Consider the following 22,833-nt stretch of genomic DNA (forward strand, 5'->3'; position numbering starts at 1 on the left):
CCCGTTCCCAGGAGACGGGTCGGGCCTTAAAAACTTTCAAGGAGGCTCTAGGTCTCCATTTTCCCACAGTTTCCAATTTCAATCCCGGGGGGGCGGGATTTCCAACAAGCCTACCTGCAGCGACCCCCCCAATGATCACGGATCCCCCCCCCCCCCCCCCCCCCCACCGATCGCGGACCCCGACCCCCCAACAACCGCAGACCTCCGACCCCAGTCGCGGACCCCGGACCCTGATCCCCCCACAATGATCGCGGACACCTGACCCCGATCACAGACCCGACTCCTCCCAACAACTGCAGACCCCTGACCCCGATCGCGGACCCCCGACTCCCCGAACGATTGCGGACCCCCGACCCAGACACCTCCCCCGTGATTGACCCCCGATCCCTTCCCCCATGCCTGACGACCCCCATGCCAACCCACGCCCCTAATGCCTCCCCCCCAACCATACAAACAAAAACTTACCTGAAGACGACCTCTCCCTGGCTGGTCTCCTGTCTGACTGAGACCAGCCTGTCAATCAGGCCGGTCAGTCAGATGACAAACCGACAAAAACAAAGACGTCCTTACATCAAAATCGTCTGCAATTTGACTCCCCTCGCCCCCTTTCCAGCTTGGAGTCGAAATCATGCCCATGGAGTCAGCTTCCAAATATATGCTGATGACACGCAGCTCTACCTCTCCATCACCTCTCTTGACCCCTCCACTGTCTCTGTGTTGTCAGACTGCTTGTCCGATGAGCCACAATTCCCTATGGTTAAACATTGGGAATACCGAACCCATTGTCTTTGGCCCCCGCCATAAACTCCGTTCCCTTGCCATCAATTCCATTCCCCTCTGCAGCCACTGTCTCAGGCTGAAACAGACTGTTTGCAACCTTAGCGTCCTATTTGACCGAGCTGAGCTTCTGACCTCATATCCTCTCCATCACAAAGTCCGCCCACTTCTCAGCTCTCCTGGATGGAATCACATCCTCCATCCTCCTTAAAATTCAGCTCATCCAAAACTCTACTGCTCCTATCCTATCCTGCATCATGTCCTGCTCACATTCACCCTTGTCCTCACTGACCCACATTGGCTCAAAATTCCCCAGTGCAGTGTTGTCCAATAGAAATCATTGACTAGCCATAGGTGTGGCTACGGTGAGACTGTTTTAGCCACATGTATTAATTTTAACAGAAAATGCCTCACACACACTCATACAATACATTTAAAAAAAAAAAATTTTTAAAAACAAACATTTACCACCATTCAGTAACCAAGGAAGGAAAGCACTCAAAACAATCAAAAACTCTCACACTTTGCTTTTAACAACAAATGCACCAAAGGTTAAAGTTCACATGCACACGCAGTGTGAAGATGAGTATTGAGCCCATATGTCCAACGACGGTGTCTATTATTATTTTGTATGTAATCAAATGCAATTAGCCACATGTGGCTAGTGGCTAACGTATTGGACAACAGTGCACCAATATTTCCAATTTAAAATTCTCATCCTTGCATTTAAATCTCTTCATGGCCATGCCGCTCCCTATCTTTGTAACCTCCTCCAGCCCCACAAAACCCCAGAACTCTCCACTGGTCCGACCCTCACCTCTTGTGCATTTCCCCTCCCTTCATCCCACCACTGGCGCCTGTACCTTCAGCTGTCTCAATTCTATACTCTGGAATTCCCTCCCTAATCCTTTCTACCTCCCTGTCCTCCTTTAAGACCCTCCTTAAAACCCACCTCTTTGACCAACCTTTTGGTCATCCCTTCTAAAATAGTCTTTGTTAGCTCGGCATCTATTTCTTCTGTGAAGCGCCTTGGGACGTTTTTCTACATTAAAGATGCTTTTAAATGAAAGTTGTTGTTGTGTAACTGTAGAGAACACCTGTTTATTCAGCAGCAGAAAGATTAAGTGAATTCATATACATCAAAGATTGGCAGGCAAAACTGTAATTGAACAGTGGGCGGCCTTTAAGGAGGAGATGGTTCGGGTACAGTCTAGGCACATTCCCACGAGGCAGAAAGGTAGAGCAACTAAAGTCGGAGCTCCCTGGATGACAAAAGAGATAGTTTTTTTTTTATTCGTTCACGGGATGTGGGCGTCGCTGGCAAGGCCGGCATTTATTGCCCATCCCTAATTGCCCTCGAGAAGGTGGTGGTGAGCCGCCTTCTTGAACCGCTGCAGTCCGTGTGGTGACGGTTCTCCCACAGTGCTGTTAGGAAGGGAGTTCCAGGATTTTGACCCGAGTAAGATCAAATGGAAAAAAGGGGTGTATGACAGATGTCAGGTTGATAACACAAGAGAGAACCAGGCAGAATATAGAAAGTTCAGAGGGGAAGTGAAAAAGGAAATAAGAGGGGCAAAGAGTATGAGAATCGACTGGAGGCCAACATAAAAGGGAATCCAAAAGTCTTCTACAGGCATGTAAACACTAAAAGGGTAGTAAGAGGAGGGGTGGGGCCGATTAGGGACCATAAAGGAGATCCACTCATGGAGGCAGAGGGGATGGCCGAGATACTAAATGAGTACTTTGCATCTGTCTTTACCAAGGAAGAAGTTGCTGCCAGAGTCTCAGTAAAGGAAGATATAGTTGAGATGCTGGATGGGCTAAAATTGATAAAGAAGATATACGTGAAAGGCTAGCTGTACTTAAAGTAGATAAAACACTCGGTCTGGATGGGATGCTTCCTAGGTAGTAAGGGTGGAAATTGCGGAGGTACTGGCCATCATCTTCCAAACAGCCGCAAATATGGAGGTGGTGTCAGAGAATTGGAGAATTGCAAATCTTACACCCTTATTCAAAAAAGGGTGTAAGGATTAAACCCAGCAATTATAGGCCAGTCAGTTTAACCTCAGTGGTGGGAAAACTTTTAGAAACGATAATCCGGGACAGAATTAACAGTCATTTGGATAAGTGTGGATTGATTAGGGAAAGCCAGCACGGATTTGTTAAAGGCAAATCGTGTTAAACTGACCGGATAAGAGTTTTCTGATGAGGTAACAGAGAGGGTAGATGAGGGCAATGCAGTTGATGTGGTGTATATGGACTTTCAAAAGGCATTCGATAAAGTGCCGCATGGTAGGCTTATCATCAAGATTGTGGCCCGTGGGATAAAGGGGGCAGTAGCAACATGGATACAGAATTGGCTAAGTAAGAGGAAACAGAGAGTAGTGGTGAACGGTTGTTTTTCGGACCTGAGGGAGGTGTACAGTGATGTTCCCCAGGGGTCAATGCTGGGACCACTGCTTTTCTTGATAGATATTGATGACTTGGACTTGGTTGTACAGGGCACAATTTCAAAATTTGCAGATGACACAAAACTTGGAAGGGTAGTAAGCAGTGGGGAGGATAGTGATAGACTTCAAGTGGATATAGACAGCCTGGTGGCATGGGCGGACACGTGGCAGATGAAATTTAACGCAGAAAAATGCGAAGTGCATTTCGGTAGGAAGAACGAGGAGAGGCAATATAAACTAGAGGGCACAACTCAAAGTACAGGAACATAGAGATGTGACCAGTGGAGTCCCGCAGGGATCAGTCTTGGGGCCTCAATTATTCACAATATTTATTAACGACTTAGATGAAGGCATGGAAAGTCTCATATCTAAGTTTGCCGATGACACAAAGATTGGTGGCATTGTAAGCAGTGTAGATGAAAACATAAAATTACAAAGGGATATTGATAGATTAGGTGAATGGGCAAAACTGTGGCAAATGGAATTCAGTGTAGGCAAATATGAGGTCATCCACTTTGGATCAAAAAAGAATAGAACAGGGTACTTTCTAAATGGTAAAAAGTTAAAAACAGTGGATGTCCAAAGGGACTTAGGGGTTCAGGTACATAGATCATTGAAGTGTCATGAACAGGTGCAGAAAATAATCAATACGGCTAATGGAATGCTGGCCTTTATATCTATAGGACTAGAGTGCAAGGGGGCAGAAGTTATGCTGCAGCTATACAAAACCCTGGTTAGACCGCACCAAGAGTACTGTGAGCAGTTCTGGGCAACGCACCTTCGGAAGGACATATTGGCCTTGGAGGGAGTGCAGCGTAGGTTTACTAGAATGATATCCGGACTTCAAGGGTTAAGTTACGAGGAGAGGTTACTCAAATTGGGGATGTATTCTCTAGAGTTTAGAAGGTTAAGGGGTGATCTGATCGAAGTTTATAAGATATTAAGGGGAACAGATAGGGTGGATAGAGGGAAACTATTTTCGCTGGTTGGGGATTTTAGGACTAGAGGGCAGAGTCTAAAAATTAGAGCCAGACCTTTCAGGAACGAGATTAGAAAACATTTCTACACACAAAGGGTGGTAGAAGTTTGGAACCCTCTTCCACAAACGGCAATTGATATTAGCTCAATTGCTAAATTTAAATCTGAGATAGATAGCTTTTTGGCAACCAAAGGTATTAAGGGATATGGGCCAAAGGCAGGTATATAGAGTTAGATCACAGATCAGCCATGATCTTATCAAATGGCAGAGCAGGCACGAGGGGATGAATGGCCTACTCCTGTTCCTATGTTCCTATCTGGGGATATATGTGCACAAATTGTTGAAGGTGGCAGGGCAGGTTGAGAAAGTGGTTAAAAAACCATATGGGATCCTGGGCTTTATAAATAGAGGTAGAGTACAAAAGTATGGAAGTCATGATGAACCTTTATAAAACAATGGTTCGGCCACAATTGGAGTATTGTGTCCAGTTCTGGGCACCGTACTTTAGGAAAGATGTGAAGGCCTTAGAGAGGGTGCAGATGAGATTTACTAGAATGATTCCAGGGATGAGGGACTTTAGTTATGTGGACAGACTGGAGAAGCTGGGGTTGTTCTCCTTGGAACAGAGACGGTTGAGAGGAGATTTGATAGAGGTATTCAAAATCATGAAGGGTCTAGACAGAGTAGATAGAGAGAAACAGTTCCCATTGGCGTAAGGGTCAAGAACTAGAGGACATAAATCTAAGGTGATTGGCAAAAGAACCAAAGGTGACATGAGGAAAAACTTTTTTACACAGCGAGTGGTTAGGTTCTGGAATGCACTGTCCGAGGGGGTGGTGGAAGTAGATTCAATCATGGCCTTCAAAAGGGAACTGGATAAATACTTGAAATGAAAAAATCTGCAGGGCTACAGGGAAAGGGCGGGGGAGTGGGACTGGCTGGATTGCTCTTGCATAGACCCGGCGTGGACTCGATGGGCCGAATGGCCTCCTTCCATGCTGTAACCATTCTATGATTCTACATAAAGATAATTGTATCTGGTTTGACTCCTTCCCCATCTTTGGGTGATCATGTATAAAGCTGAACTGATATGAACCATTGCCTACCTCATGGCAGCTCCTGGATCTGCAGTCATCTGATTGGAGACGAACACGGCCACATTGTATTCTAAAGGAAAAGAATTAATAAAAAGGGTTCCCTAGTTCAGCCCTGCCAGTTGTGAGAAACTCCAATTCAGGAAAGAAATCTGCTCCAGATAAATGTTCAAAATTTAAGGCAGCCTTGTAATAAGGTGAGGCTGCAGTGAAGATCAACCTCTTCTTTGAGCACATGGAATCCTATCCAGAAATACTCTGCATTGAAGAGCTAGTTAACTATTTGGAACTATATATATTCAGGTATGATCATTTCCAATTGACACATTCCCTTCAGTTACTCCACTGCTCTCCTTGAAGGTGCCAATTCATGAGGTGGTACAGTTCCGTGAGCCCTGTGCACCCTGTGCACCCTCCAATGACTTGCCAAGTGGCCATCCTTCACATGGCAGCCTTGACAGTGAGTGCTGGCAGGCTCTTCGAGACTGCTCCTTTGCACAGATGACGTTCAAACTTACACTTTCCAGCAGGAATCGCTGGTTTGTGATCAGGATCAAGAATCACTGCCGATTTTCCCCTCCCTAGCCGGGTTGTTGCAGCACATTTATACACCCCAACAGCTATCATAGCAGAGATCAGTGAACAGCACAGACCAAGAACTAAATGTAGGGCTTTCTGGTCTGTATGGCTCATGTCTATATATCACCTTTACCAACTGAGCAATCAAGAGCTCTTCAACCCATGGAAAGTGTGTGCAGAGTAAGGAATATTCATCATCAATACATGATCCTCCTGGGGCGAGCATGCTCCTAGCTATCAAGATATCAAACATTGTTGTAAGCTTCATAGCACAATACAGCTTACTCTGACAATGAAATGTGTGGGGTGGAAGTACAATTTCATAAATCACAGGAATGCACAAAGTGAGGAAAGACAGTCTCCTGCTGGAGCCAGTGCTCTCTTACACACTTTACAATGGCTGTTTATAAAGTGACATTGATTAAGTATCTAGGACTAGATCATCTGTGACTTCCCACGCTGCTCGGCTGGACATATAGGGTAAAAAATAATTAAAATGTAGGTCAAAAGGAATTTCAAAATAAAATCACATCAAATTCATATGATTTTCACTAAGATGAGTTACTCCGGCAATGCTGCCATGCCCTTCCTCATCATAACACCACCATCATGATGGTGACACCTTCTATTCACAACTATACCATCTCCTGATCATCCAAACCCGTTCAAGGCACTTCGCTCATGATGATACCTTCCCACGACTTTCTAGTTATATACATTCCTTGTGACAAAAGAAACTCGTCACCAGGACATCTTCTGACCAGGTACACTACCTTTGACAACACTCTCTCAGCTATGCCATGGCACAGTACACTCTATTCTCCATGCTTATCCTTCAAAATGATGTAATATCCTCTAGATAACATACACTGCTCATGATGATCTCTCACTATTCAGAACAGTACAACAAACAACGCACTCTCAAATCCAAGTTAATGCTCAGTAATTACCTTCGGAGATTTTCTGCAGGCGAGAGAGCATCTGAGCCAGTTTTTGCTGACGTTCTGCAAGCTCACCACGGCCACTGAAATCCACTCGGAAAAGTGCCATGATTGAATCTATGATCTAAAGAGCAAATGTACAATCACAAAAACTCATTTAAAAGGCAAAACAAAAAAGAATGAATCCGAACTGTATCAATATTAGTGCATTTTGTGTATAGTTAAGTAGAAAAAGAACTTGGATATGCTCCTTCTAACCTGGAAATGTTTGTACAATTGACAGCTACTGAAATGGCTGGAACGCACAAAACGGCAGCAGGCCAAATGAACAGCCTGGCCAGTGGGCAAGAGGAAAGTTCAGCGGCAGGAGGCTGTAGCCGGGTACTCATGGGGACGGTCCCCGGAAATCGGGAGGGGGGGAAAAGAGGCCCGCGATCGAGGTTTGGGGGGGGGAGAAAAGAGGCCCGCGGTCGAGGTTTGGTGGGGGGGGGGGAAAAGAGGCCCGCGATCGAGGTTTGCGGGGGGGGGGGGGGGGAAAGAGGCCCGCGATCGAGGTTTGGGGAGGGGGGGGGGAAAGAGGCCCGCGATCGAGGTTGGGTGGGGGGGGGAAGAGGCCCGCGATCGAGGTTTGGGGGGGGGGGGGGGGGAAAGAGGCTCGCGATCGAGGGGTGGTGGGGGGGGGGGGGGAAAAGAGGCCCGCGATCGAGGTTGGGTGGGGCGGGGGGAAAAGAGGTCCGCGATCGAGGGGTTGGGGGGGGAAAAAGAGGCCCGCGATCGAGGGGTTGGGGAGGAAAAGAGGCCCGCGATCGAGGTTGGGTGGGGCGGGGTGGGAAAGAGACCCGAGATCAGGGCTGGTTGGGATAGGTTGCAATCAGGAGGCCAAAGGCTTCCTTGAGGGGCTTGGAGGGAGCACTCCTGCTCCTCCTAGCCCATAAAGAGTGCTTAAACAGGCACTTGTAGAGCCGGCAGCTCCCGTCTCCCTTTCACTGCCGGGCTTCCCGACAGCTGGGAAACCCGTGCAGCAGCAGTGAATTTTAAATTGGGCTTCCAACTGCATTGTGGGAGCCTGAATTAAATATACTAAATAAGTGTCCCGGCACTCCACGGCGGGACACTTGGACGCCACGACAACTGCCATAATAAAGGCGGTGGTTGCGTGCGCAACGTGTTGGAGTCGCACTCCCTCTATTTAACCTTTAAACCTCCCTCGACCCACTCCCGCCCGTTGTTGGGGGGGGGTTAACATGGAGGCTAATATGTCAGAAATGAAAATAACTCACTCTGAATCTACCAGAGAATGTGAGATGCCAGAAAACTAACCTTCCTACATTTCGTAGAATCAGAGCACAGGAGGCAATTCGGCCCATCGTATGCTTTTTTAACAACCGTACTAACTTGTCTAGTCTTCACCAACCCTCTCCGTTATTTCATTGAAGAACTCAATCAAGTTTGTCAGACACAACTTGTGTTTAACAAATCCATGTTGGCTGTCATTTATTAACCATTGTTCTTCCAAGTGACAAAATTTTGTCCTGGATTCTGGACTCGAGGAGTTTTCCCTCCACCGACATTAGACTGACTGGCCTGTAGCTACCTGGTTCATCTCTCTCCCCTTTTTTGAACAGAGGTGTAACATTTGCAATCCTCCAGTCCTCTGGCACAACTCCCATATATGTCAGAGCAGTGGGAGGCATTCAAGGGTGAGATTCATGGGGTTCAGAGTAAACATGTTCCCACAAAGAAAAAGGATGGCACTGCTAAATCTAGAGCCCCCTGGATGACAAGGAGCATACTGGGTACAATAAGGCAGAAAAGAGAAGCTTATGTCAGATACCGAGAGCTCAATACTGCAGAAAGCCTAGAGGAGTATAGAAATTGCAGGGGTGAAATTAAAAAGGAAATTAGGAAAGCAAAAAGAGGGCATGAAAAAATACTGGCAAGTAAAATTAAGGAAAACCCAAAAATGTTTTATAAATACATACGAGCAAGAGGATAACTAAGGAAAGAGTACGGCCTATTAGAGACCAAAAAGGTGTGGAGGCGGAAGATGTGGGCATGGTTCTTAATGAATACTTTGCATCTGTCTTCATGAAAGAGGGGGACGATGTAGAGATTGTAGTTAAGGAGGAGTGTGAAATATTAGATGGGATAAACGTAGTGAGAAAGGAACTATTAAGGGGTTTAGCATCTTTGAAAGTAGATAAATCGTCAGGCCCGGATGAAATGTATCCAGGCTGTTAAAAGAAGCAAGGGAGAATTTTCAAATTCTCCCTGGATACAGGCGTGGTGCCGGAGGATTGGACGACTGCTAATGTTGTACCATTGTTTAGAAAGGGAGAAATGGATAGACCTAGTAATTACAGGCCAGTCAGTCTAACCTCAGTGGTGGGCAAATTATTGGAATCAATTCTGACAGTATAAACCGTCATTTAGAAAGGCACAGATTAATCAAGGACAGTCAACATGGATTTGTTAAGGGAAGGTCGTGTCTGACTAACTTGATTGAATTTTTTGAGGAGGTAACAAGGAGGGTGGATGAGGGTAGTGTGTTTGATGTAGCATACATGGATTTTAGCAAGGCTTTTGACAAGGTCCCACATGGCAGGCAGGTCAAAAAATTAAAAGCCTAGGGGATCCAAGGGAAAGTGGCAAATTGGATCCAAAATTAGCTCAGTGGCAGGAAGCAAAGGGTAATGGTCGACAGGTGTTTTTGTGACCGGAAAGCTGTTTCCAGTGGGGTTCCGCAGGGCTCAGTACTAGGTCCCTTGGTTTTTGTGGTACATATCAATGATGTAGACTTAAACGTAGGAGCGTGATTAAGAAGTTTGCAGATGATACAAAAATTGGCCGTGTGGTTGATAGTGAGGAGGAAAGCTGTAGACTGCAGGAAGATATCAATGGACTGGTCAGGTGGGCAGAAAAGTGGCAAATGGAATTCAATCCGGAGAAGTGTGAGGTAATGCATTTGGGGAGGGCAAACAAGGCAAGGGAATACACAATAAATAGGAGGATACCGAGAGGTGTAGAGGAAGAGAGGGACCTTGGAGTGCATGTCCACAGATCCCTAAAGGTAGCAGGACAGGTAGATAAGGTGGTAAAGAAGGCATACTGGATACTTTCCTTTATTAGCAGAGGCACAGAATATAAGAGCAGGAAGGTTATGCTAGAACTGTATAAAACCCTATTTAGGCCACAGTTTGAGTATTGCGTACAGTTCTGGTCACCACATTACAGGAAAGATGTGATTGCACTAGAGAGGGTACAGTGCAGATTTACGAGGATGATGCCAGGACTGGAGAATTTTAGCTATGAGGAAAGATTAGATAGGCTGGGCTATTTTCTTTGGAATAGAAAAGGCTGAGGGATGATTTAATTGAGGTATATAAAATTATGGGGTCTCCTTGATAGAGTGGTCAGGAAGGACCTATTTCCCTTAGCAGAGAGGTGAATAACCAGGGGGCATAGATTTACAGTAATTGGTAGGAGGATTAGAGGGGAGCTGAGGAAAATTTTTTTCACCCAGATGGTGGTAGGGGTCTGGAACTCACTACCTAAAAAGGACAGTAGAGGCAGAAACCCTCACCACGTTTAAAAAGTACTTGGATATGCTCTTGAAGTGCCTTAACCTACAAGGCTATGGACCAAGTGCTGGAAAGTGGGATTAGGCTGAGTAGCTCTTTTTCGACCAGCACGGACATGATCAGCCAAATGGCCTCCTTCTGTGCCATAAATTTTGTTTGTTTCTGTATCTGAGGAAATTTGAAAGATTGTGGCCAGAGTTGCCACTATTTCCACCCATACTTCCCTCAACAACCTAGGATGCATCCCATCTGGACCGGGTGACTTTTCTACTTTGAGTACTGCCAACCTTTTAAGTACCTCCTCTTTATCTATTTCGATCCTATCCAATTTCCCTACCCTCTCCTCTTTTACTGTGACATTAACAGCATCCTCTTCTTTAGTGAAGAAAGATGCGAAGTACTCATTCAGTACCTCAGCCATGCCCTCTGTTTCCACAAGAAGATTTCCTTTTTGGTTCCTAATCGGCCCCACCCTTTCTTTGACTATCCTTAATTCCATGCATCTTTCAGTTAAGTAATTTAAACTTACAAAATCTAGATCTTGATCTATCTTTGCTTCTCTGTGTCCTGCTCTGTATGATTGTATCAGATGAAAAGTAATTTTAAAATGGAAAATTAAAATGTTAAGCATCAGGAATTCAGATGCTGTTCAGTTCTGCAAAGCTATTAATCAAAATGTACCATTACCAGCAAAGCTAGAGACAACAGGTAATTAGCCAGGATTAGAAAAGCTTTAAAAGAATGTGGGAGATTGCAACATGTCTCATTAGGGAGCCAAGAGATGTCAGAATTGCTACACTAATTACTTGTAGGTAGAGAGGCACTAAGAATACTTGGTCTTCAGTTTGAGACAGGTGATGATCAGGCTGATGTACAGGCTATTCTTAGCAACCAGATAATGGGCCCACTCCCCAGTAAAGAACCAGATAGTGAGCCCAATACAATAAACAACCAGATAATGAGCACGTCACAATAATTTCAAAATTTTCAGATGACACAAAACTTGGAAGAGTAGTGAACAGTGAGGAGGATGGTGATAGACTTCAAGACGACATAGGCTGGTGGAATAGGTGGACATGTGGCAGGTGAAATTCAACGCAGAAAAGTGTGAAGTGATACATTTTGGTGGGAGGAACGAGGAGAGGCAATATAAACTAAAGGAACAATTCTAAAAGGGGTACAGGATCAGAGAGATCTGGGGGTATATGTGCACAAATCGTTGAAGGTGGCAGGACAGGTTGAGAAAGTGGTTAAGAAAGCATACTGGATCCGGCACTTTATAAAACGAGGCATAGAGTACAAAAGCCAGGAAGTTATGATGAACCTTTATAAAACACTGGTTCGGCCACAACTGGAGTGTTGTGTCCAGTTTTGGGCACCGCACTTTAGGAAGGATGTGAAGGCCTAATAGAGGGTGCAGAAAAGATTTACTAGAATTGATCAGGGATGAGGGACTTCAGTTACGTGCATAGACTAGAGAAGCTGGGGTTGTTCTCCTTAGAGCAGAGAAGATTGAGAGGAGATTTGATAGAGGTATTCAAAATCATGGAGGGGCTGGACAGAGTAGATAGCGAGAAACTGTTCACCTTGGCGGAGGGGTCAAGAACCAGAGGACATAGATTTAACGTGATTCGCAAAAGAACCAAAGGCGACATGAGGAAAAACTTTTTTACACAGCGAGTGGTTGTGATCTAGAATGCACTGCCAGTGGGGGTGGTGGAGGCAGATTCAATCATGGCTTTCAAAAGGGAACTGGATAAGTACTTGAAGGGAAAAAATTTGCAAGGCTACAGGGATAGGGCAGGGGAATGGGAATAGCTGGATTGCTCTTGTTGAGAGCTGGTACAGACTTGACGGGCCGAATGGCGTCCTTCTGTGCTGTAACCATTCTATTGAAACAAACAGATAATGGGCCCATCACAATGAACAACCAGATAATGGGCCCATCACCCCAATTGATAAGCAGATTAAGGGCCCACCCCCAATAACAGGTCCCAAATATTTATCAGAAGTATAGATAGTCTCCTATGTGATCATGAACAATTACCAATTTATAACTTATAGGCTAAAATTTACAATTGAAGTTGAGTGCTGCTTATACCAAGAGTTTGAAAATTCCTGCTTCTTCATGGAATTTGGCTGCTACGTAATCCAGTAATTCCATCTGGTGTTCACCTGTCAATGACACAGAAAGTTACTGCAAAAGCAACAATTTTCAACTTCAAGACCAGTCAGCAGTTTTCTGTTTTATTTACTGAGGTTTATTTAGATTATCTGATCTTAAAACTGTTCTTTGGATTGAAGCTTTGGAAGTTCCACAAGAATTCTATCAGACTGAAGAGTAAAATCAGATGAAATAAGGAATAATGCAGTTGGTGAAAGTGATCGGACTAGCAAGGAACTGGGTTGTACCATTTTCAGATTTTTAGATCTCAGAAACAATCCGTTCCCTAATTTTGGTGTGTTCACCTATGTAACATACCTGAATGTTGACATAAATGACATTAACATTTTTGGATCAGAATAATTATATTTCATATTAAATTTACAGCCCTTTTCATAATGTGCATGTTAGGGAACATAGAAATGTACATAAGAATATAATTGTACCGTAGCATAATGGTTATGCTACTGGACTAGTAATCCGGAGTCATGAGTTCAAATCCTGCCATGGCAGCTGGGGAAATTTAAATTCAATTAATTAAAATAAAATCTGAAATTTAAAAAAACTAGCATCAGTAATGGTGGCCACGAAACTACCGGATTGTCGTAAAAACCCATCTGGTTCACTAATGTCCTTTAGGGAAGGAAACCTACCGTCCTTACCTGGTCTGGCCTATATGTGACTCCAGACCCACAGCAATGTGGTTGATTCTTAATTGCCCTTTGAAATGGCCTAGCAAGCCACTCAGTTGTACAATCTTGCTAAAAAAGTCATAATAAGAATAAAACCGGACGGACCACTAGGCACCGGACACGACAAAGGCAAACCAAGCCCAGTCGACCCTGAAAAGTCCTCCTCACGAACATCTGGGGAATTGTGCCAAAATTGGGAGAGCTGTCCCACAGACTAGTCAAGCAACAGCCTGACATAGCCATACTCACAGAATCATACCTTTTAGCCACCGTCCCTGGCTATGTTCTGTCCCACCAGAGGTGGTGGTAGTGATATGCAGTCAGGAGGGAGTGGCCCTGGGAGTCCTCAACATTGACTCTGGACCCCATGAAATCTCACGGCATCAGGTCAAACATGGGCAAGGAAACCTCCTGCTGATTACCACCTACCGTCCTCCCTCAGCTGACGAATCAGTCCTCCTCCACGTTGAGCACCACTTGGATGTAGCACGGGCACAGAATGTACTCTGGGTGGGGGACTTCAATGTCGGCCATGGCTTGGTAGCACCACTGCTGGCCGAGTCCTGAAGGACACAGCTGCCAGACTGGGCTTGTGGCAGGTGGTGAGCGAACCAACACGAGGAAAAAACCTACTTGACCTCGTCCTCACCAATCTATCTGTCGCAGATGCATCTGTCCATGACAGTATTGGTAAGAGTGACCACCGCACAGTCCTCGTGGAGATGAAGTCCTGTCGTTGCACTGAGGACACCATCCAACGTGTTGTGTGGCACTATCACCGTGCTAAATGGGATCGATTCAGAATAGATCTAGCAGCTCAAAACTGGACATCCATGAGGCGCTGTGGGCCATCATCAGCAGCAGAATTGTATTCCAGCACAATCTGTAACCTCATGGCCCAGCATATTCCTCACTCTACCATTACCAACAAGCCAGGGGATCAACCCTGGTTCAATGAGGAGTGTAGAAGAGCATGTCAGGAGCAGCACCAGGCATACCTAAAAATGAGCTGCCAACCTGGTGAAGCTACAACTCAGGACTACATGCATGCTAAACAGCGGAAGCAACATGCTAGACAAAGCTAAGTGTTTCCACAACCAACGGATCAGATCAAAACTCTGCAGTCCTGCCACATCCAGTCGTGAATGGTGGTGGACAATTAAACAACTAACGGGAGGATGGAGGCTCCGTAAACATCCCCATCCTCAATGATGGCAGAGTCTAGCACGTGAGTACAAAAGACAAGGCTGAAGTGTTTGCAACCATCTTCAGCCAGAAGTGCCGAGTGGATGATCCATCTCGGCCTCCTCCCAATATCCCTGCCATCACAGAAGCCAGTCTTCAGGCAATTCGATTCACTCCACATGATATCAAGAAACGGCTGAGTGCACTGGATGCAGCAAAGGCTATGGGCCCCGACAGCATCCTGGCTGTAGTGCTGAAGACTTGTGCTCCAGAACTAGCCGTGCCTCTAGCCAAACTGTTCCAGAACAGCTACAACACTGGCATCTACCCGACAATGTGGAAAATTGCCCAGGTATGTCCTGTCCACAAAAAGCAGGACAAATCCAATCTGGCCAATTACCGCCCCAGCAGCTTACTCTCAATCATCAGCAAAGTGACAGTGCTATCAAGCGGCACTTACTCACCAATAACCTGCTCGCCGATGCTCAGTTTGAGTTCCGCCAGGACCACTCGGCTCCAGACCTCATTACAGCCTTGGTCCAAACATGGACAAAAGAGCTGAATTCCAGAGGTGAGGTGAGAGTGACTGTCCTCGACATCAAGGCAGCATTTGACCGAGTGTGGCACCAAGGAGCCCTAATAAAATTGAAGTCAATGGGAATCAGGGGGAAAACTCTCCAGTGGCTGGAGTCATACCTAGCACAAAGGAAGATGATAGTGGTTGTTGGAGGCCAATCATCTCAGCCCCAGGACATTACTGCAGGAGTTCCTCAGGGCAGTGTCATAGGCCCAACCATCTTCAGCAGCTTCATCAATGACCTTCCCTCCATCATAAGGTCAGAAATGGGGATGTTCACTGATGATTGCAGTGTTCAGTTCCATTTGCAACCCCTTAGATAATGAAGCAGTGCGTGCCCCCATGCAGCAAGACCTGGACAACATCCAGGCTTGGGCTGACAAGCGGCAAGTAACTCTCGCGCCAGACAATGACCATCTCCAACAAGAGTCTAACAACCTCCCGTGACATTCAACGGCATTACCATCACCGAATCCTCCACCATCAACGTCCTGGGGGTCACCATTGACCAGAAACTTAACTGGACTAGCCACATAAATACTGTGGCTACAAGAGCAGGTCAGAGGCTGGGTATTCTGCGGCGAGTGACTCACCTCCTGATTCCCCAAAGGCTTTCCACCATCTACAAGGCACAAGTCAGGAGTGTGATGGAATATTCACCACTTGCCTGGATGAGTGCAGCTCCAACAAGACTCAAGAAGCTCCACACCATCCAGGACAAAGCAGCCCGCTTGATTGGCACCCCATCCACCATCCTAAACATTCACTCCCTTCACCACCGGCGCACTGCGGCTGCAGTGTGTACAATCCACAGGATGCACCGCAGCAACTCGCCAAGGCTTCTTCGACAGCACCTCCCAAACCAGCGACCTCTACCACCTAGAAAGACAAGGGCAGCAGGCACATGGGGACACCACCACCAGAGGTGATTTGGCAGAAGTGGACTGGACACAACTACTTGGGGAGAAATCAGTGGCAAGCCAGTGGGAGGCACTAAAAAGTGAAATTCTACAGGTACAATGCAGACACGTCTCCTCAAAGAAAAAGGGTGGCACTGCCAAATTTAAAGCCCCCTGGTTGTCTTGAAGTATACGGGGCAAGATAAAGCAGAAAAAGAAAGCTTATGACTGTCACAGAAAACTAAATACTGCAGAAAGCCTAGAGGAGTATAGAAAGTACAGGGATGACGTAAAAAAGGAAGTAAGGAAAGCAAAGAGAGGGCATGAAAAAATATTAACTAGTAAGATTAAAGAAAACCCAAAGGTGTTTTATCAGTACATCAAGAACAAGAGGATAGCTAAGGAAAATGTGGGACCTATCAGGGATGATAAGGGTAATTTGTGCGTAGAAGCAGAGGATGTGGGTAGGGTTTTAAATGAATATTTTGTCTCTGTATTCACAAAGGAGAGGGATGATCCAGACGTAGTAGTTAAAGAGAGGTGTGAAATATTGGATAAGGTAAACATAACGAGAGAGGAAGTACTAGAGGGACTGGAATCCTTGAAAGTTGATAAGTCACCAGGGCCGGATGGATTGTTTCCTAGGCTACTGAAGGAAGCCAGGGAGGAAATAGCGGATTGATTGGAGGATCATTTTCTAATCCTCACCAGATACAGGGGAGGTACCGGAGGACTGGAAGACTGCAAACATAGTACCATTGTTTAAAAAGGGTACGAGGGAAAGGCCGAACAATTATAGGCCGGTCAGTCTTACCTCGGTGGTGGGCAAACTATTGGAATCAATACTGAGAGATAGGATAAACTGTCACTTGGAAAGGCATGGTTTAATCAGGCACAGTCAGCATGGATTTGTTCAGGGAAGGTATGCCTTACAAATCTGATTGAATTCTTTGAGGAAGTGACAAGGAGCATTGATGAGGGTCGTGCAGTGGATGTTGTCTACAAGGCATTTGACAAGGTCCCACATGGCAGACTGGTCAGAAAGGTAAAAGCCCATGGGACACAGGGAAATGTGAGAGACCTTGGAGTGCATGTGCACAAGTCGCTGAAGGTGGCAGTACAGGTAGATAAGGTTGTGAAGAAGGCATATGGAATGCTCTCCGTTTTTAGCCAAGGTATAGAATACAAAAGTAGGGATGTAATGATGGAACTGCAAAAAACGCTGGTAAGGCCACAGCTGGAGTATTGCGCGCAGTTCTGGTCACCACATTACAGGAAGGGCGTAATTGCTCTGGAGAGTGTCCAGTGAAGATTTACAAGAATGTTGCCAGGTCTTGAAAATTGCAGCTATGAGGAGAGATTGGATAGGCTGGGGTTGTTTTCCTTGGAGCAGAGGAGGCTAAGGAGAGACTTAATTGAGGTATACAAAATTATGAGGGGCCCAGATAGAGTCGACTGGAAGTACCTGTTTCCCTAGTGGAGAGTTCAAGAACTAGAGGACATAGATTTAAGCTGATTGGTGGAAGGATTAGAGGGGACGTGAGGAATAACTTTTTTACCCAGAGGGTGGTGGGTGTATGGAATTTGCTGCCCGAATTGGTGGTAGAGGCAGGGACCCTCAACTCTTTTTAAAAGTACCTGGACTGCACCTAGAGTGCTGTAAGCTGCAGGGCTACGGACCAGGTGCTGGAAGATGGGCACCTGGTTGTTCTTCGAGCCGGCACGGACACGATGGGCCAAATGGCCCCCTTCTGTGCTGTATCTTTTCTATGGTTCTAACACGAGGAGTGATAATCAATAAGAGTGTAATCGATTGAAAACTCCAGACTGGAAACTGTCTGTCAGGTCCACTGTGACCGAGCCTTCTAATCATATTTATGTGAACTTCCGTTTTTTTTAATAACGGAGCCTTTTATTTCCAGTACAAAAAAGGCATTTTTTGACAAGGTCTAAAAAGCAATATAGGCTTGACATTACTGCTGCAGATAATAGCAGATGAATGTTTAATGTGTTTGTATGACATTCCTGCTTGCTATTTTAACAGAGGTGTTGATCTGTTTATTTTAATAACGTTAGTGCCTCTGTTAAAAGTGGACAGACCAGTGTCATACAAATAGCCTACGATACTTTGCTCCATTGTTTTCACGGACATCAATTTCTAGCCTGGTGTATTTTAAATTTTTACTGAACCAGACTGTGCACCTCACCAAAGTTCTGTTTGACCCAGACTTAGCTTCAAACCCGATATTCTATCCACCACCAGCCCACATCCATCTCCAATTCACCTCTGCTTTTGCTAAAAACCCTATACAAGGTTTGTCACTTAAAAACTTGATTTCTTCTACACCCTCCTTGCTCACCTCCCCCCTCTATAAACTCCAACAGGTCCAGAACTTGGCTGCCCTGATCATGGCCCCGATTTTAGAATGGAGGCGGGATGGCAGCCAGGGCGTGGGGGGGTGAATGTTTGTGTGGGTAACCTGACTAATAAAATATGTCCGTTTCGCATGCAATCGCAGATGAATTGGTGCCACTTAACATGGCTTTCAGGTTTGCCGTCCAAAAGCTGCGCAGCAGGCAGACTGCGCACCTGGATCACAGGCCCTCAGCTGGAGGAGCTCTATTTAAAGGGCCATTGCTCCAAAGGCTTTTGCTGGAGCAAACACCCAGAAATCACATGGAGCAAGCACAGGGGCAAAGCTGCTCCAAGGTTCAGTGACGCCTCACTGCAGCAGTTCGTGGATGGGGTGAGGAGGAGTGGGGAAGTATTTTACCCAGCGGACGGAAGTGCTCTGCCTCTGCCACCAAGAAAGCCTGGCTCAAGGTGGCAGAAGAGGTCACCAGCAGCAGCATCTCCCGCACCTGGATCCAGTGCAGGCAGCGTTTCCATGACCTAATGAGGTCAGCCAAAGTGAGTATGCTTATTGATTCTCCTACATTCCGTGATTCCGTGTTCCACATCACCACACCTCCCCGCACCCCCCAACTCATTCTGCACTGCCAAGACTACTCCATCACATCGCTCCTCACACCCACTTAAGGCTCATCCTCAACTTACCTGCATTTCCCCACCTCCCCATTAGTCACCCCACCACTACCACTCACCCCAATCCTCATCCAATGTGAGGGCTCTGTCTGATACTCACCCTCTGTTGCACCTCTTTCATGGTCAGCCTCACCCAAAGCAATGCATTCATCAATTGGCTACTTCATCATCACTTCCTCACGTCTGTTCTTTCTCCCCTTATAGAAGAGAGCGCAAAACGCACACAAGAGGGCGAGGACTGGAGGGGGGCCGCAACAAATAGTGGTCCTCACAGACGCGGAGCAGGAGACGCTGGATATCAGCCGCACCCTTGAGTGCCTGTCTGTTGGGGACACAGAGACTGGCATCCCACAAATGTCTAATGACACAACTTTAACATTCATCACACACAATATGAATTGATGTCAACATGCCGGCCTCTGAGGTTGCACCGTCACATCATAACGAGCCATCCACCAGTGCAGATACTCACACCTCGGTGGGTCCTAGTAGAGTTAGTCGGGTTGGCACCTGGTGAGTCACCACACACAAGTGAGCATGAGCAGACACAGGAGCAGCTGTGGCGAGTCCAAGTCGGTGGGAGCACTCCTCTCCGGGCTCTGCTCAGCTGGACGGAGGGGACTGATTGAGTGACAGCAGCACATTTGCGAGGTACAGGAATGAATGTGGAAGTCCCACTTGGCCCTTTCATGAGGTTCACCATGAACGGCAACACTTGATGCCACCCATTGGGTCACTTTACAGTGGGTGTATGTGTAATTGCAGGACTGTTTGTGCAGGGAGGGGTGGCGAGACTGGTGATGTTGCTCGTCCTCGGATGTAGTGGTGAATGCAGCCATTGTGCCCCCCAATCCTGATGGTGTCAGTTTGAGGGGGTCCGAAAAGTTGGTAAATATGTGCGAACAGAAGAATTGTGAGTGGAAACTAAGACTTTTCAGTGAAAACACAATGATCTCCTAGCCAAAAGTTTGTCTGAAAGAACTGAGTGCCCTGCTGCAATAACTAACCTTTTATCCCTGTCTGTCCAAACAAGCATTTGAATGTCCAACTGGCTGCTGGCTGAAACATGTCTGGTAGAACATGGAGCATTTCCCACAGCACGGGAAACACGCTGAGGATGTTTGAAAATCGGAACCCTGCCTCAATGTGCACAAAATTAAGTACTTCAAGTATCTAAATAACACTCTTAACTGTCAGACCGCCGGCTTTAATTGCTGGTGGGACTTCCGCATTCATGAGGCGTGCGCACCCAGACGCGTCGGTGGGGAACCCGGAAATCTGCGGGTTGGAGCCCGGTTCCAAACCCGCTCGGGATTTCCCCGATTTTCGGAGCCCCCAACGCACCCGCTACTTCATTCCAAAATCGAGCCCCATGACTCGAACTAAATTCCACTCACCCATCACCCACTGCCTGGCTGACCTACATTGGCTCCCTGTCCACAAAGTGTTGAATTAAAATCCTTATCCTCAAGTTCCACCAAGGATTCTCCCCAACCTACCTCTGTAATCTTCTCTAGGTTTGCATTCCCTCCCATTCTCTGACTCTGATCTTCTATGCCTCCCAGCCTCTACTCCACCAATGGTGGCAAAGTCTCCAGCTATCTCAGCCCGACTCTCTGGAACCCCTTCACTAAAACCCTCTCCGCCTTACTACTTCTCTCCCCAACTATAAACCCATTTCTTCCCCCACAAAGGCTTGTGTTTGTTCTTTCTTCCTCTGTGAAGCACGCTGGCACTAATTATATATTAAAGGCGCTATGCAAGTTGTTATTTCTGTTTTTAAAAACGTTTGAAATGTACGGCAGGTTGATCAGCTTCTAATAGATGAAAAGACAGGTTAACATTTGGGTGTGAACCTGTATCAAAATTCAGCTCCAAGGTTTTGTTTTGATCATCCTCATCCCTCCTAAATTATTTTTTTTGAAAGGCAGAATTACAGTAGGCTCTACACTGCCAGAAAATACACTGAACAAAGAGTGGAAAAATTAAAATTTTCCTGGGGAGAGTAGAATGCCCTAATTCTCACTGGGAAATAAATTTCATGCCCTCAGTGCTCATATCTCCTTCAGCAATTTCCAAATCTACCACCGCTACAAACTACACTTGTGCGCATCAGTTTATCCTCTGCTTTAAAAATTATGGAAATTGGGTGTATCTGCAACGCAGGTTATGACAAGTCCATGTCACACCGCACTTTAAGTCTACCTCCTTTGCTTGTGTCACAGGTCTTTAAGAATATGAGAATACCTGTTGAGCAACAGGACGCCTTCAAGGAGGAGATAGTTCGGTACAGAGTAGTCCCACAAGGGGGAAAGGTTGGGCATCCAAAGCTAAAGATATCGAGATTAAAATTAAACAGAAAAAGGAGGCTTATGATAGGTTCATAATGTAGTAGAGAAACAGGCTGAATACAGAAAGTGCAGAGGAGACCTGAAAAAGGAAATAAGAAGGGCCAAGAAAGTGTATGAGAAAAGATTAGTGGGTAACATAAAAGGGAACACTAAAGTATTTTATAAACATGTAAAGGGTAAAAGGGTAGTCGAAGGAAGAGTGGAGTTGATTAGGGGCCAAAAAGGAAATCTTATGAAGGCAGAGGGCATGGCTGAGGTACTAAATGAGTATTTTGCATCTGTCATCACTAAAGATGAGGATGTTGCCAATGTCACAGTAAAGAAGGAGGAGGTAGAGAAATTAGATAGGATAGAAATAGATAAAGAGGAGGTACTGAAACAACTAGCAGCGCTCAAAGTAGAAAAGTCACCCGGTTTGGACGGGATGCATCCCAGGTTGCTGAGGGAAGTAAGGGTGGAAATTGCGGAGGCTCTGGCCACAATCTTTCAATCCTCCTTGTATATGGGAGAGATGCCAGATGATTTGCAAACGTTACACCCCTGTTCAAAAAAGGGGAGAAAGATAAACCCGGTAACTACAGGCCATTCAGCCTAACATCAGTGTGGGGAAACGCCGAGACCAGAATTCAGGACAAAATATTGTTATTTGGAAGAACAAGGGTTAATAAATGACATCCAACATGGATTTGTTAAACGCAAATCACGCATGACAAACATGATTGAGCTCCACAATGAAATCATGGCGAGGGTTGATGAAGGTAGTGCAGCTAATGTCGTGTATATGGACTGTCAGAAGGCGTTTGATAAAGTGCCACATAATAGACTTGTTAGCAAAATTGAAGCCCCATGGGATTAAAGGGGCAGTGGTAACATGGATATGAAATTGGCTAAGGCACAGAAAGCAGAGAGTAGTGGTGAACAGTTGTTTATCAGACTGGAGGGAAGTATACAGTGGTGTCCCTCAGTGGTTGGTACTAATGACCTGGACTTGGGTACAAGGAGCATAATTTCAAAGTTTGCAGATGACACATAGCTTGGAAATGTAGTAAACAGTGAGGAGGATAGTAACAGACTTCAGGAGGACAGACAGATTGGTGAAATGGGCAGACACATGGCAGATGAAATTTAATGCGGAGAAGTGTGAAGTGATACATTTTGGAAGGAAAAATGAGAAGTGGCAACATAAAGGAAATGGTACAATTTTAAAGCGGGTACAGGAACAGAGACCTGGGAGTTCACATACACAAATTTTTGAAGGTGGCAGGACGAGTTAATAAGGCTCTTAAAAAAGCATACGGGATCCTGGGCTTTATAAATAGAGGCACAGGGGGTAATTTTAACATAACCCGCCCTTCAGGAAACCCACAGGATCGGATGGAATGCCGGTTTTACACCCCGTCCAATATTACTCTCCACTGACTTCAATGGAGAGTAAAATTGGCTTAGGTGTAAAACCAGTGTTGCACCGATCCCATCACTTTACCAATGGGTGGCTTAGGTTAAAATTGCCCCCATTGA

At 45.9% G+C, this 22,833-nt stretch overlaps 1 protein-coding gene across 1 annotated transcript in view; it reads right to left on the reverse strand.

Annotated features, from left to right (window-relative positions):
• dmc1 (DNA meiotic recombinase 1) overlaps positions 1-22,833 on the reverse strand; it is an 85,348-nt gene that overhangs the window by 30,048 nt on the left and 32,467 nt on the right. Inside the window, exons 9-11 of the mRNA XM_067974225.1 lie at positions 12,503-12,576; positions 6,830-6,944; positions 5,313-5,373 (exon numbers count right to left, since the gene is read on the reverse strand). Of these exons, the coding sequence (XP_067830326.1) occupies positions 5,313-5,373; positions 6,830-6,944; positions 12,503-12,576 (250 nt within the window). The remainder of the gene's footprint in view (positions 1-5,312; positions 5,374-6,829; positions 6,945-12,502; positions 12,577-22,833) is intronic.

The sequence above is a fragment of the Heptranchias perlo genome, chromosome 40 (genome assembly GCF_035084215.1).
Source record: "Heptranchias perlo isolate sHepPer1 chromosome 40, sHepPer1.hap1, whole genome shotgun sequence".
Lineage (NCBI taxonomy): Eukaryota > Metazoa > Chordata > Chondrichthyes > Hexanchiformes > Hexanchidae > Heptranchias > Heptranchias perlo.